Source organism: Elephas maximus, chromosome 10 (genome assembly GCF_024166365.1).
Source record: "Elephas maximus indicus isolate mEleMax1 chromosome 10, mEleMax1 primary haplotype, whole genome shotgun sequence".
Classification (NCBI taxonomy): Eukaryota; Metazoa; Chordata; class Mammalia; order Proboscidea; family Elephantidae; genus Elephas; species Elephas maximus.
The window spans coordinates 43,065,397-43,077,610 of NC_064828.1; the positions used below are offsets into that span (position 1 = coordinate 43,065,397).

At 37.4% G+C, this 12,214-nt stretch overlaps 1 protein-coding gene across 4 annotated transcripts in view; it reads left to right on the top strand.

The window, feature by feature from the left end:
- Window positions 1–12,214, top strand: part of G2E3 (G2/M-phase specific E3 ubiquitin protein ligase) — an 83,557-nt gene that overhangs the window by 25,917 nt on the left and 45,426 nt on the right. For 3 of the 4 annotated variants that reach the window (XM_049897859.1, XM_049897861.1, XM_049897858.1), the window contains one exon: window positions 5,708–5,748. The exons of the other annotated variant lie outside the window; for it this stretch is intronic. In XM_049897859.1, coding sequence (XP_049753816.1) covers window positions 5,712–5,748 — 37 coding nt within the window. In that variant the 5' untranslated portion in view covers window positions 5,708–5,711. The remainder of the gene's footprint in view (window positions 1–5,707; window positions 5,749–12,214) is intronic. 4 annotated transcript variants of the gene reach the window in all.

Genomic DNA, 12,214 nt, shown 5'->3' on the forward strand with positions numbered 1-12,214 from the left:
TTCTTCTAAAACCATTGTAGTTTTAGCTTTTACGTTTAGGTCTGTGATCCATCTGAAATTAATTTTTCTTTAGCATGTAAAGCATGGGTCAAGGTTCATTTATTTTCCATATGCATATTCAGTTTTTCTGGCACCATTTGTTGAGAAGACTTTACTTTTTCCACTGAATTGCTTTTGGTGCTTTTGTTGAAAGTCAAATGCCTGGTAAAGTGTACATCTTCTTCTGGACTCTAATTCTGTTCCATTGGTCTTTGTGAGATAGTGTACCTTAATACACTTTGAAAAAATAAATGAAGTTCTTTATTGGTTGTTGATGTACACAGGAGAAAACCTTTACCATTTATATACTGATAGTGTCAATGATCTTTTGTATGATGAGCTTGTAACCAGTAATATTTAGAGGCTTTTAAGTATAGTTCTTCACATACTTCTATGCTGCTTTTTGTCTAATGTCCATTTTCTGCTCAGGTTTTTTGTTCTTTTATATTTATCAGCATCTTACGCTGTATTCTCTAGAGAAGCCAAACCAGTGAAGTATATATATGTGTGTGTGTGTATATGTATGTATATACACACATATATAAATATATATATATATAGAGAGAGAGATTTGTTTCAAGGAAATGACTCATGCTGTTATAGAGGCTGGCAAGTCCCAAGTTTATGGGTCAGGCATCAGGCTGGAGGCTTCTCCTGCCTCACGTAGCTGCAGGAGCTGATAAACCCGAGATTCATAGGTCAGATGGCAGGCTGCTGGCTCATAGCTGCGAAGGCTGATGCGTCCAGGATTGGCAGACACAATGATAGGCTGCTGGCCCAGGTCCCAAGAACTGGAGGTCAGATGCTGACAAGCTAAATGCAAGACCCAGAGCAGAGCAGAAGCCAGCGAGCTTTTGTCAGAAAGTCTGAATATATTGGATGCAGCCACACCGCAAAGGAAACTCCTGTTCAACTGATTGACTGGTTACAGCAGATCCCCTCATGGAGGTGATCATATTATATCAGATCTCATCATGGAGGTGATTACATCTTTATATGACTACCAAAGTACATTGTAACTGCCAAACCACTGAGAATCATGACCCAGCCAAGTTGACACACAACCTTAGTCACACAACCCTAGCACAGACTACTGAAGATGATGATTAACAAGAAACTTCCGTTACCTTTTCTAAACAACAAAGTTGTTTATGTTGTTGTGTGCATCATCAAGTCAACTTGGACTCATAGCAACCCCATAGGACAGGATAGAACTACCCATAGGGTTTCCTAAGCTGTAATCTTTAAGGGAGAAGATCACTGGGTGTTTTCTTCCATGGAGCTGCTGGTGGGTTCAAACTGCCAACTCCTCGGTTATCAGTCAAGCACTTAACCATTGCACCACCAATGCACCTTAAAGTTGTCTATACATGTATTATAATGATCTATCAGACCTTCCACATGTCTACCAAGAGAGATGCCTTTGATCCTGGCATTGGGAAGGGGAAGAGGAGAGGAAGATGTAACCAGATAGAAATTGTGATCTTTATAAAGGAACAGCCCATTGATACCAGTATCTCTAACATATGTATCAGGAGCCCTGATGGTGCACATTTGTGCGTTCTGTTACAGACCTGAAAGGTTTGTGCTTCAAACCCAGTGGCTTCACAGGAGAAAGACCTGGCAATCTCCCATAAAGATTACAGCCTAGAAAACCTTATGGGGCAGTTCTGCCCCATATCATATTGGGATTGATATAAGTCGAAAGTGGACACAAGGGCACCCAACAATACTAACACATACGTATCAAATTCAGCAAATATTAGCACTGCTAATATGGGGATTTGGAAAACCTGGTGGCATATTGGTTAAGTGCTATGGCTGCTAACCAAGAGGTCGGCAGTTCGAATCCGCCAGGCACTCCTTGGAAACTCTGTTGGGCAGTTCTGCTCTGTCCTATAGGGTCACTATGAGTTGGAATCGACTCGACGGCAGTGGGTTTGGGTTTTTTTTGGTTTTTAGTATGGGGATTTACCTCTTGTTATTTACCAGTTTAGCTGAGGCAATGCCAAAAGTGGAATATATGTAATACAAAGTAACATGTGATGACATTTACATTAAAGACAATGAGAAATTTAAAACGTATATTAAAGTAAATTACATCGTGACCCTCAATCATCCCGAATTACAGTAAGCCTACAAGAAAGCATTAGATAGCTGCTGTTTACTCACAGAGTGGAGCAAGAGTAAGGAATTATAAGATGGAGGGATCTCAAATATAGTTCGTTTCGGTGAAGTACTACTTATTATGTGTCTGTGGAGCTTTTTGCAGTAAATTCTTGTGTATGAACGGATTTGTGATATGCTGAATTCATCATCAGAGGTTGCATTGTAGAGAAGTTCTAATAAAAGGCTAAAAGACATTTTATCATTCTATTTATTGAATTTCATCAGTTTTAAGATTTACGCCCCTCCCCCCAAATACATTTTTAATGTGTATGAAATCAGATTATGGTGATTCTCAGTCACCTTTGGCCAGTTAGGGCTGTCTGTTATTGCATGAACATGTATAAAGCCATTATATGCCTGTAGGGTATGTATCAATGCCAAAAAAAAGAAAAAAAAATTCAGGAAACAATGAAGGCAGGCTCCTTTAACTTTACATAAGTGGTTGTGGGGAAGGGATGGTAGAGATGGTGAATTATATATGTTCAGCACATACTTGAAGTGAAATTTAAGGTTATTTCATGGGTTATTAGAAATAACAATCTTGAGGGCACAGAACATGATTTTATAAGAAAAACTAGAACATATTGAAGGCTTGAAGTGAAATGATTCAAAAGAGTATGATGCTTTTTATGAAAGCATAAAAGAGATAATATGGGAAAATCCGAAAATCCTAAATTGTAAGAAAGGATTGTATCAGTTTAATTGGATTAGTTAACCTTCATAAAATAGTGTCCTACATTCCCTGGCATGTTAGGTTGGATAAAGTTTGAGAGTAATCTTTATCTTTGTGGTTATTAGTCCTTCTTTTGAGACTTAATTTTCTATATTATGTATTGTGCTAGTTTATTATTTTTGTGTGAAAAAGCAGAAGTGGGTTAGTCTGTTTCCCACTTGTCCAGTAATCTAGAACAAACATTTAACCTTTTTTTTTTTTTTATTGTGCTTTAGGTGAAAGTTTACAGCTCAAGTTAATTTCTCATGCAAAAATTTATACACATATTGTTATGTGACACTAGTTGCAATCCTATAATGTAACAAACAGCACACTCCCCCTTTTTACCCTGGGTTTTCCATGTCCATTCAACAGCACCTGTCCCTTCCTGCTTTCTTATCATGCTTCTGGACAGGAGCTGCCCATTTGGTCTTGTGTATCTGCTTGAATTAAGAAGCACACTCTGCATGAGTATTCTCGTATGTTTTATAGTCCAGTCTAATCTCTGTCTGAAGAGTGGGCTTCAGGAATGGTTTTCATTCTGGGTTAACAGAGCATCTGGGGGCCGTGGCTTTGGAAGTTTCTCCAGTCTCAATCAGGCCGTTAAGTCCGGTCTTTTTATGTGAATTTGAGTTCTGCTTCACGCTTCTCTCCCACTCCGTCAGGGACTCTGTTGTGTTCTCTGTCAGGGTGGTCGTTGGTGATAACAGGGCACCATCTAGTTCTTCTGTTCTCAGGCTGATGGAGTCTCTCGTTTATGTGGCCCTTTTGTCTCCTGGGCTAATATTTTCCTGTGTCTTGGGTGTTCTTCATTCTCCTTTGCTCCAAGTGGATTGGGACAAATTGATGCATCTTAGATGGCCACTCAGAAACTTTTAAGACCCCAGATGCCACTCACCAAAATGGGATGCAGAACATTTTTTTTAATAAACTTTGTTATGCCAATTTACCTAAATGTCCCCCGAAACCATGGTCCCTAGACCCCAGCCCCACCTACTCTGTCCCTCAAAGTGTTTGATTGTGTTCATGAAACTTCTTAGCTTTTGGTTTAGTCCAGTTGTGCTAACTTCCTCTGCATTGTGTGTTGTCCTTCCTTTCACCTAAGATGATTCTTGTCTACTCTCTAGTTGATGAGTTCCCCTCTCCTCCACTCCCCACCCCGGTAAACCTTTTCTTGAGTTCTTATAATAGTGGTCTTATACAATATTTGTCCTTTTGCGACTGCTTAATTTCAGTCAGCAAAATGCTGTCCAGGTTCATCCATGTTGTGAGATGTTTCGTGGATTCATCGTTGTTCTTTATTGTTGAATAGTATTCCATTGTGTGTGTGTACCATAATTTGTCCATTCGTTTGTTCTTGGGCACCTAGGTTGTTTCCATTTTTTTGCTATTGTGAACAGTGCTGCAGTGAACATGGGTGTGCATATATCTATTTGTGTGACGGCTCTTATTTCTCTAGGAAATATTCCAAGGAGTGGGATTGCTAGATTTTATGGTACTTCTATTTCTAGCTTTTTAAGAAAGCGCCAAATTGATTTCCGAAGTGGTTGTGCCATTTTACATTCCCACCAGCAGTGCATAAGTACATTTAACCTTTCTGAGAATTGGGTTTTCCAAATATAAAATGAGATTGTATTTACTTAATAGTGTTGTTATGTTTATTGTTTTTTCAGTTCGATTCAGGAGCTTACACAACGCATCATCATACTTGAATCTCATAACAATCTTTCAAGTAGGCTGTTCATACACTCTTGGTAAAATGAGCTTGATGTTATTAAAATATCATTCCTCCTCTATTTGATCTTCTGGCACTAGAGAACAATTAGAAAAAAGTCAGACTATAAATAATGATTATACAGTTTTATTTGCTTAAGAGACTGGGAGCAGTTCATTTGTATAGAGGATCGTCTAATTAGTGGTTCTTAGCCAGTTCCCCCCTTTTGTAACAAATATTTTGTAATATATGGTAATACAGCATATCTATATGTGTCAAGAATATAATGTCTTACCTTAAATATAAAGGATATATAGCATAAAATAATTTATAATAAATTTTCAGTGTGTAAGCAGTTGAACACTACCAGCAGATGCAACGGGACAGTTGGATGCTTGCTACTCTATGTACAATCCCTGTGAACGCAACAGCTACAAATATAAACTAATAAAGAATTGTGGCATAGGCTATTCAAATATGAATGTAGTTGCTATTGATGTGATTTACCTAAACAGTGAACAAATCTAAGTAAATTTTGAACAAAAAAATCGTAAATTTCCTTGACTTATATAGGAATTATAGTTCTGAGAAAATTGATTTTATTCTACAATAGTAAAAAACTATCCTAAAATAAAAGACAAAAAAGACTTGATGGTGATATGTAAAATAGGGTTAGGTTCTAGATTTATGTAATTATAGATAGATTTTTCATCTGTTTGAATGTCCATCTGGAAATTTGAAGGTATAGACTTACCTTTGTTTTGTATACCTGTTCAGTGCATTGAAGGATGTTCTGCAATCCTGACCTTTTTGCACTAAATACCAGTAGTCATCTTAATCATTTTGACAAGTAGAATACATTTCCTCCCAATTTGAAAACCTGCCCAGACTTTACCACCCTCGTTGAGAACTACCAGCCTTAGGTATATGAGAGGTGAGGAAGTTAAGTCCCAGAGTAGGAATGATTTAGTGATTTATTTGTAATAATATATTGACTCTATTTAATTAAAGTGGATAATTTGAGACTTTTTTTTTAAAAAAAGTCTGTATTAATACATTCTTATTTTTCCTAGTAAAATGAATGAAAATAAATCTGATGACTCACAGAACCTTGGTAAGTAAATATATTAAGGTATTTTACTCTTGCTTTTGTTATTACAATAAATCTTTTTAGAATGCTGTTCAAATGGAAATGAATTCCCTGATCCATATTTAGTTCATAAATAAGGAAAGTAAAATAATGTAAATATGTAAATATAATAATGAAAGTATAATTATGTATGTATGCATTTCAATAAAAATCTGCTGTAAAAAAATACTGCTGTAAGAGGACAATTATTCGTTTACCAAATTTTATTTGTATTCTGTATTTGTATTTATCAGATATGGTTCGTATCTGAATAAAACATTTAATATGGTTTTTCACCTTTCATTTTTCATGACTTTTTCTTATAAAACGGAAAACGTAGGTGAGAACAATTCAAATACACAAGAGTTTATCATGAAAGAGATGACTTTTCCTCTACCTGCTCATGACCATCTCCTCAAATAGTAGTTACCTTTGACCTCTGCTTTTAGATCTTTTTTTCTCCATTTATTATCATAAAGGTATCAATTGACTTGCTGTCCTGAAAGTTGAAGAATTTACATTTAGTTTCTTTATACTCTGCCGCCACTACTTCTCCCTTATCTACCCTTTTTTAAGACTGTGATTACCTTCTAAAGCTAAAGTATTACACCTAACCCTCACTTTTAGAGAGTATCTGCTGACTCCACATTATGTTGGATAAGGAAATTTGTGTTCCTAAATCTCCTCCACTTGCTTTTCCTGCTTCTACCTCTATACTTCTATCAGCTATGCTAATAGTTCTGAAAGTTGAGAATTTGTGGACTACCTTTAAGCTTTTGCCAAATGCAAAGACCACCTGTACTGTTTTACTTAATTTTCCCAAGATTGACTCAGTTTTTTGCTTACATGAATGTGTTTAAGGAGGAAACTTCATTTCATTGTTCTAATAGAAGCCAGTATCATGCTATAAGTAGAAGGGAATCACAATAAAATTAGACCAATTTTATTGAATTTTCAAACTTAAAATTAAAAATCAGCAGACTACAAATAAAAACACAAGTATTTATGAAAACTAGTCCATTCTGCGTCCAAGGCCTCCATATTGCTTAAAGGGAAGAGGCGAAGAATTGAAAAGCTACAGGCCCACAGTATATAGCAGATCTAATTCCATTCAGGGCCAACCATGAGGACTCCTCTTCTGTAGTCTCCACTAATTCCATGTATTGCTCTTCCTCTTGGTAGCTGCATGTAACCTCAAAGCTAATAAGCATAGACACTGAGGATGAAGGAGTGAAAATGGGAGCTGATGGTGTAAAATGTCCAATATGAACAAACAGCAATTTATGGAAGTTAATATGGGCAGTTTCAAGGACTGGGGGAGAGACTTTCAGTTAGTAGTTGATCTCATTAAACTGGAGTGAGGAAAGGCAATGTAATGGGAATATTTCACAGTATTAAATATAAGCTCATGCTGTTTCTATCCAGTCTTGGAATCTGTTTTGCGAGAAGCCTGCTAACAAGTACGATACCTTTTCAACCTGTAACGTCCATTTCTAATTTTATGTATTAGTTAAGGTAAACAACACTAGCTACTGTAATAGGAAAAACCTGAAATCCTAGTTTATTCTTGTTCATGTCACAATGCAGTATGGGTTTGTTGTGGGAGGTGGGACAGATGGGAAGTCTCTGCCCCATGCAGTTATTTAGAGATTCAGATTCTTTCTCTCTTGTATGAAGAATCTGCCCACCTTCAGGTCCTCAAGAGTCTTTTCTCTTCAGCTAATGAATTTCTACTTCTTTCTTTAGAATATTATTAGAAATCTTATGGGTAAGTGAGATAAAAGATTAGTAACTGTAATCAATAATGTTTAATTTAATGTGCCGCACCCTGATATTTATATATACTGTCTCATTTAATCCTCATTACAGCATAGCTTGAGATAGGTATTGCTGTTATCTTCATTTTTAAGAGGAAAAAACAGAGACATAAAGTGATTATGTGATCCGTTCCAGGTTCTGCAGCTAGAATGTGGAGTTGAGTTTCTAACTCAGCTCTCCCTAACTCCACAAGTTGTCTTTTTTTATATTGTGGTGTTAAATACACATAACATAAACTTTATTATTTTAACTGAATTAAAGTATATAATTCAGTAGCATTTAGTATATTTACTGTGCAACCGTCACCACTATCTAGTTCCAAAATATTTTCATGACCCCAAAAGGTAACTGCATACCCATTAAGCAGTCATTCCCATTCACTCTACTTCCGAGCTCATGGCAACCACTATTCTGCTTTCTGTCTCTATGGATTTGCCTGTTCTGGATATTTCATATAAATGGAATCATACAATATGTGATTTTTTTGTGTCTTGTTTCTTTCAACTAACACAATGCTTCCAAGTTTCATCCATGTTGTAGCATATGTTAGTACTTCATTCTTTTTATGGCTGAATAATATTCCATTGTATGGCTATACCACATTTTGTGTATGCAATCATAGTTGATGAACATTTGGGGTTGTTTCTACTTTTTGGCTATTATGAATAGTGCTCTTTCGAACATTTGCGTACAAGTTTTTGTGTGAACACCTGTTCTCAGTTCTTTTGGGTATATGCCCAGGAATGGAATTGCTGGGTCATATGGTATAGGGTGGCTATGAGTCGGAATTGACTCAACGGCAGTGGGTTTGGTTCTTTTTACTATGGTGATGGTGTTGTTAGGTGCTGTCGTGTCGGTTCCAACTCATATCCACTCTAAATAACATAATGAAATGTTGCTTGGTCCTCTGCCATCCTCACAGTGGTAGGTATGTTTGAGCCCATTGTTGCAGCCACTGTGTCAGTCCATCTTGTTGGGGGTCTTCCTCTTCTCACTGACCCTCTACTTTATCAAGCATGATGTCCTCCATGGATTAGTCCCTCCTGATACCATGTCCAAAGCAAGTGAGACAAAGTCTCACCATCCTCACTTCTAAGGAGCATTCTGGCTGTACTTCTTCCAAGACAGTTTGTTCATTCTTCTGGAAGTCCATAGTATATTCAGTATTCCTCGGCAACACCATAATTCAAATGTGTCAATTCTTCTTTTGTCTTCCTTTTTCATTGTCTAGCTTTTTCATGCGTACGAGGTGATTGAAAAGATCATGGCTTGAGTCATATAGTAGTTCTATGTTTAACTTACTGAAGAACCACCAAACTTTTTCCGCAACAGCTACACCATTTTCATCCCATGAATAATATATGAGGGTTCCAGGTTCTTCACACCCTCACCAAAACTTCTTGATTATAGTCATCCTAATGAAGGTGGGGGATCCCCGTTGGCAGTGGTTAAGCACTCAGCCGCTAACCAAAATGTCAGTGATTCGAACCCACCAGTGATTCCACGGGAGAAAGATGTGACAGTCTGCCTCTATAAAGATTTACAGCCTTGGAAACCCTGAGGGACAGTTCTGCTCTGCCCTATAGGGTTGCTATGAGTCGGAATCAACTTGACAGCAACTAGTTTGGGTTCTGGGAGTTTGGTTTTAGTTAGTGGTTTTCGTTTGCATTTCTCTAATGGCTAATGGTGTTGAGCATCTTTTCATGTACTTATTGGTTACTTATATATCTTCCTAGGAGAAATGCCTATTCACATCCTATACCCGATTATTAATTGTGTTGTTTGCCTTTTGTTGTTGAGTTGTAAAGTTCGTTATGTATTCTGAATACTAGACGCTTATGATATAAATGATTTGCAAATATTTCTTCCAATTCTGTGGGTTGTCTTTACACTCCCTTGGTAGTATCTTTTGATACAAGGGTGCTTCAACATATGGAAACTATTCTTAATGAAGTCCAGCTTACCTAGTTTATATCTTGTTGCTTGTGCTCTTGGTGTCATATGTAAGAAACCACTGCCAAAACCAGTGTCATAAAGATTTACTCCTGTCTTTTTTTTTTTTTTCTTCTAGAGTTTTATAGATTCTGATGCAAAATTGGTTTTTAATTTTATTGTGGATTCCTTGAACATAACAAGTTGCTTCTCTTTTGCTGCGTTCAAGATTCTTTGTATTTGGCTTTCATCAGTTTGATTATACTATGTCTCAGTGTGGATCTCTTAATTTCAAGTTTGTCCTGTTTGGTGTTTGTTGAGTTTCTTGGATATGTAGCTTCATGTCTCTCATCAAATTTGGGAAGTTTTTGGCCATTATTTCTTCAGGTATTCTTTCTGCCTTTTTCTGTCTTCTTCCTTTGGGACTGTTATTGTGTGGATGTTATACCTGATGGTGTCCCATAAATCTCTTAGGTTGTGTTTATTTTTCTTGATTCTTCTTTCGGCTTTCCAGACTGGATTATCTCAATTTACCTATCTTCAAGTTTGCTAGTTCATTCTTCTACCTACTCATATCTGCTGTTGAACCCCTCTGCTGTGTTTTTCACTTTAGTTATTGTATTTCAGATCCAGAATTTGCTTGGTTTCTTTTTGTAATTTCTATCTTTTTATTGATATTCTCTGTCAAGATGTCATTCTCCTGGTTTCCTTTAATTAGCTCTATGGGCGTATTTTTGGCTAATAATTGCAATACTCAGATTTCCTTAGGGACAGTTTCTTTTTTTTTTTTTTAATAATGTGTCTTAGGTGAACGGTTACACAGCAGACTAAGCTCCCCTTTAACAATTTTTATACATACTCTTCTGTGCCATTGGATACAATTTTTACAATGTGTTAGCATTCTCATTATCTACATTCCGTTTGTTCTGTTTCCATTGATTTAGCTTCCCTTCCCCTCCTTGTCTTCTCATCTTTGCTTTTGGGTAAATGTTGACCGTTTGGTCTCATATAGTTAATTGTTGAAGGGAGCACATACTCACAGATGGTATTGTTTATTTATTTATTTTAAAAAATTTTTATTGTCCTTTAAGTGAAAGTTTACAAACCAAGTCATTCTCTCATACAAAAACCTATATACACCTTACTATATACTCCTAGTTGCCCTCCCTCTAATAAGACAGCACACTCCTTCCTTCCACTCTCTGTTTTCGTGTCCATTCGACCAGCTTCTGACCCTCTCTGCCCTCTCATCGCTTCTCCAGACAGGAGCTACCCACATAGTCTCATGTGTCTACTTGATCCAAGAAGCTCACTCTTCATTGGTATCATTTTCTATCCCATAGTCCAGTCCAACCCCTGTCTGAAGAGTTGGATTTGGGAATGGTTCCTGTTTTGGGCTAACCGAAGGTCTGGGGACCATGACCTCCGGGGTCCTTCTAGTCTCAGTCACACACTAAGTCTGGTCTTTTTACGAGAATTTAAGGTCTGCATCCCACTATCCCACTGCTCTTCTGCACCCTCAGGGTGTTCTCTGTTGTGTTCCCTGTCATCGGTTATAGCAGTCATCAGTTGTAGCTGGGTACCATCTAGTTCTTCTGGTCTCAGGCTGATGTAGTCTCTGGTTTATGTGGCCCTTTCTGTTTCTTGGGCTCATAATTCCCTTGGGTCTTTTGTGTTCTTCATTCCCCTTTGATCCAGGCGGGCTGAGACCAGTTGATGCATCTTAGATGGCTGCTTGCTAGTGTTTAAGACCCCAGACGCCACTCTCCAAAGTGGAATGCAGAATGTTTTCTTAATAGATTTTATTATGCCAATTGACCTAGATGTCCCCTGAAACCATGGTCCCCAAACCCCTGCCCCTGCTATTATGGCCTTCGAAGCATTCAGTTTATTCAGGAAACTTCTTTGCTTTTAGTTTAGTCCAGTTGTGGTGACCTCTCCTATATTGTGTGTTGGCTTTCCCTTCACCTAAAATGGTTTGTATCTACTGTCTAATTAGTAAAAACCCCTCTCCCTGTCTCTTTTCCTCCCCCCTCTCGTTACCATCAAAGAATAGTTTCTTCTCTGTTTAAACTGTTTTTCAAGTTCTTATAATAGTGGTCTCATGCAGTATTTGTCCTTTTGCAACTGATGAATTTCACTCAGTGTGATGGCTTCCAGATTCCTCCATATTATGAAATGTTTCACGGATTCGTCATTGTTTTTTATTGATGCGTAGTATTCCATTTTGTGAATATAGCATAATTTATTTATCCATTCATCTGTTGATGGGCACCTTGGTTGCTTCCATCTTTTTGCTCTTGTAAACAGTGCTGCAGTGAACATGGGTGTGCATATATCTGTTTGTGTAAAGCCCCTTATTTCTCTAGGATATATTCCAAGGAGTGGGATTGCTGGATCGTATGGTAGTTCTATTTCTAATTTTTTAAAGAAGCACCAAATCAATTTCCAAAGTGGTTATACCATTTTACATTCCCACCAGCAGTATGTAAGTTTTCCATTCTCTCCACAACCTCTCCAACATTTATTATTTTGTGTTTTTTGGATTAATGCCAGCCTTATTGGAGTGAGATGGAATCTCATTGTAGTTTTGATCTGCATTTCTCTAATGGCTAATGATCCTGAGCTTTTCCTCATGTATCCTTTTGCTACCTGAATGTCTTCTTTAGTGAAGTGCCTGGTCATATCCTTTGCCCATTTT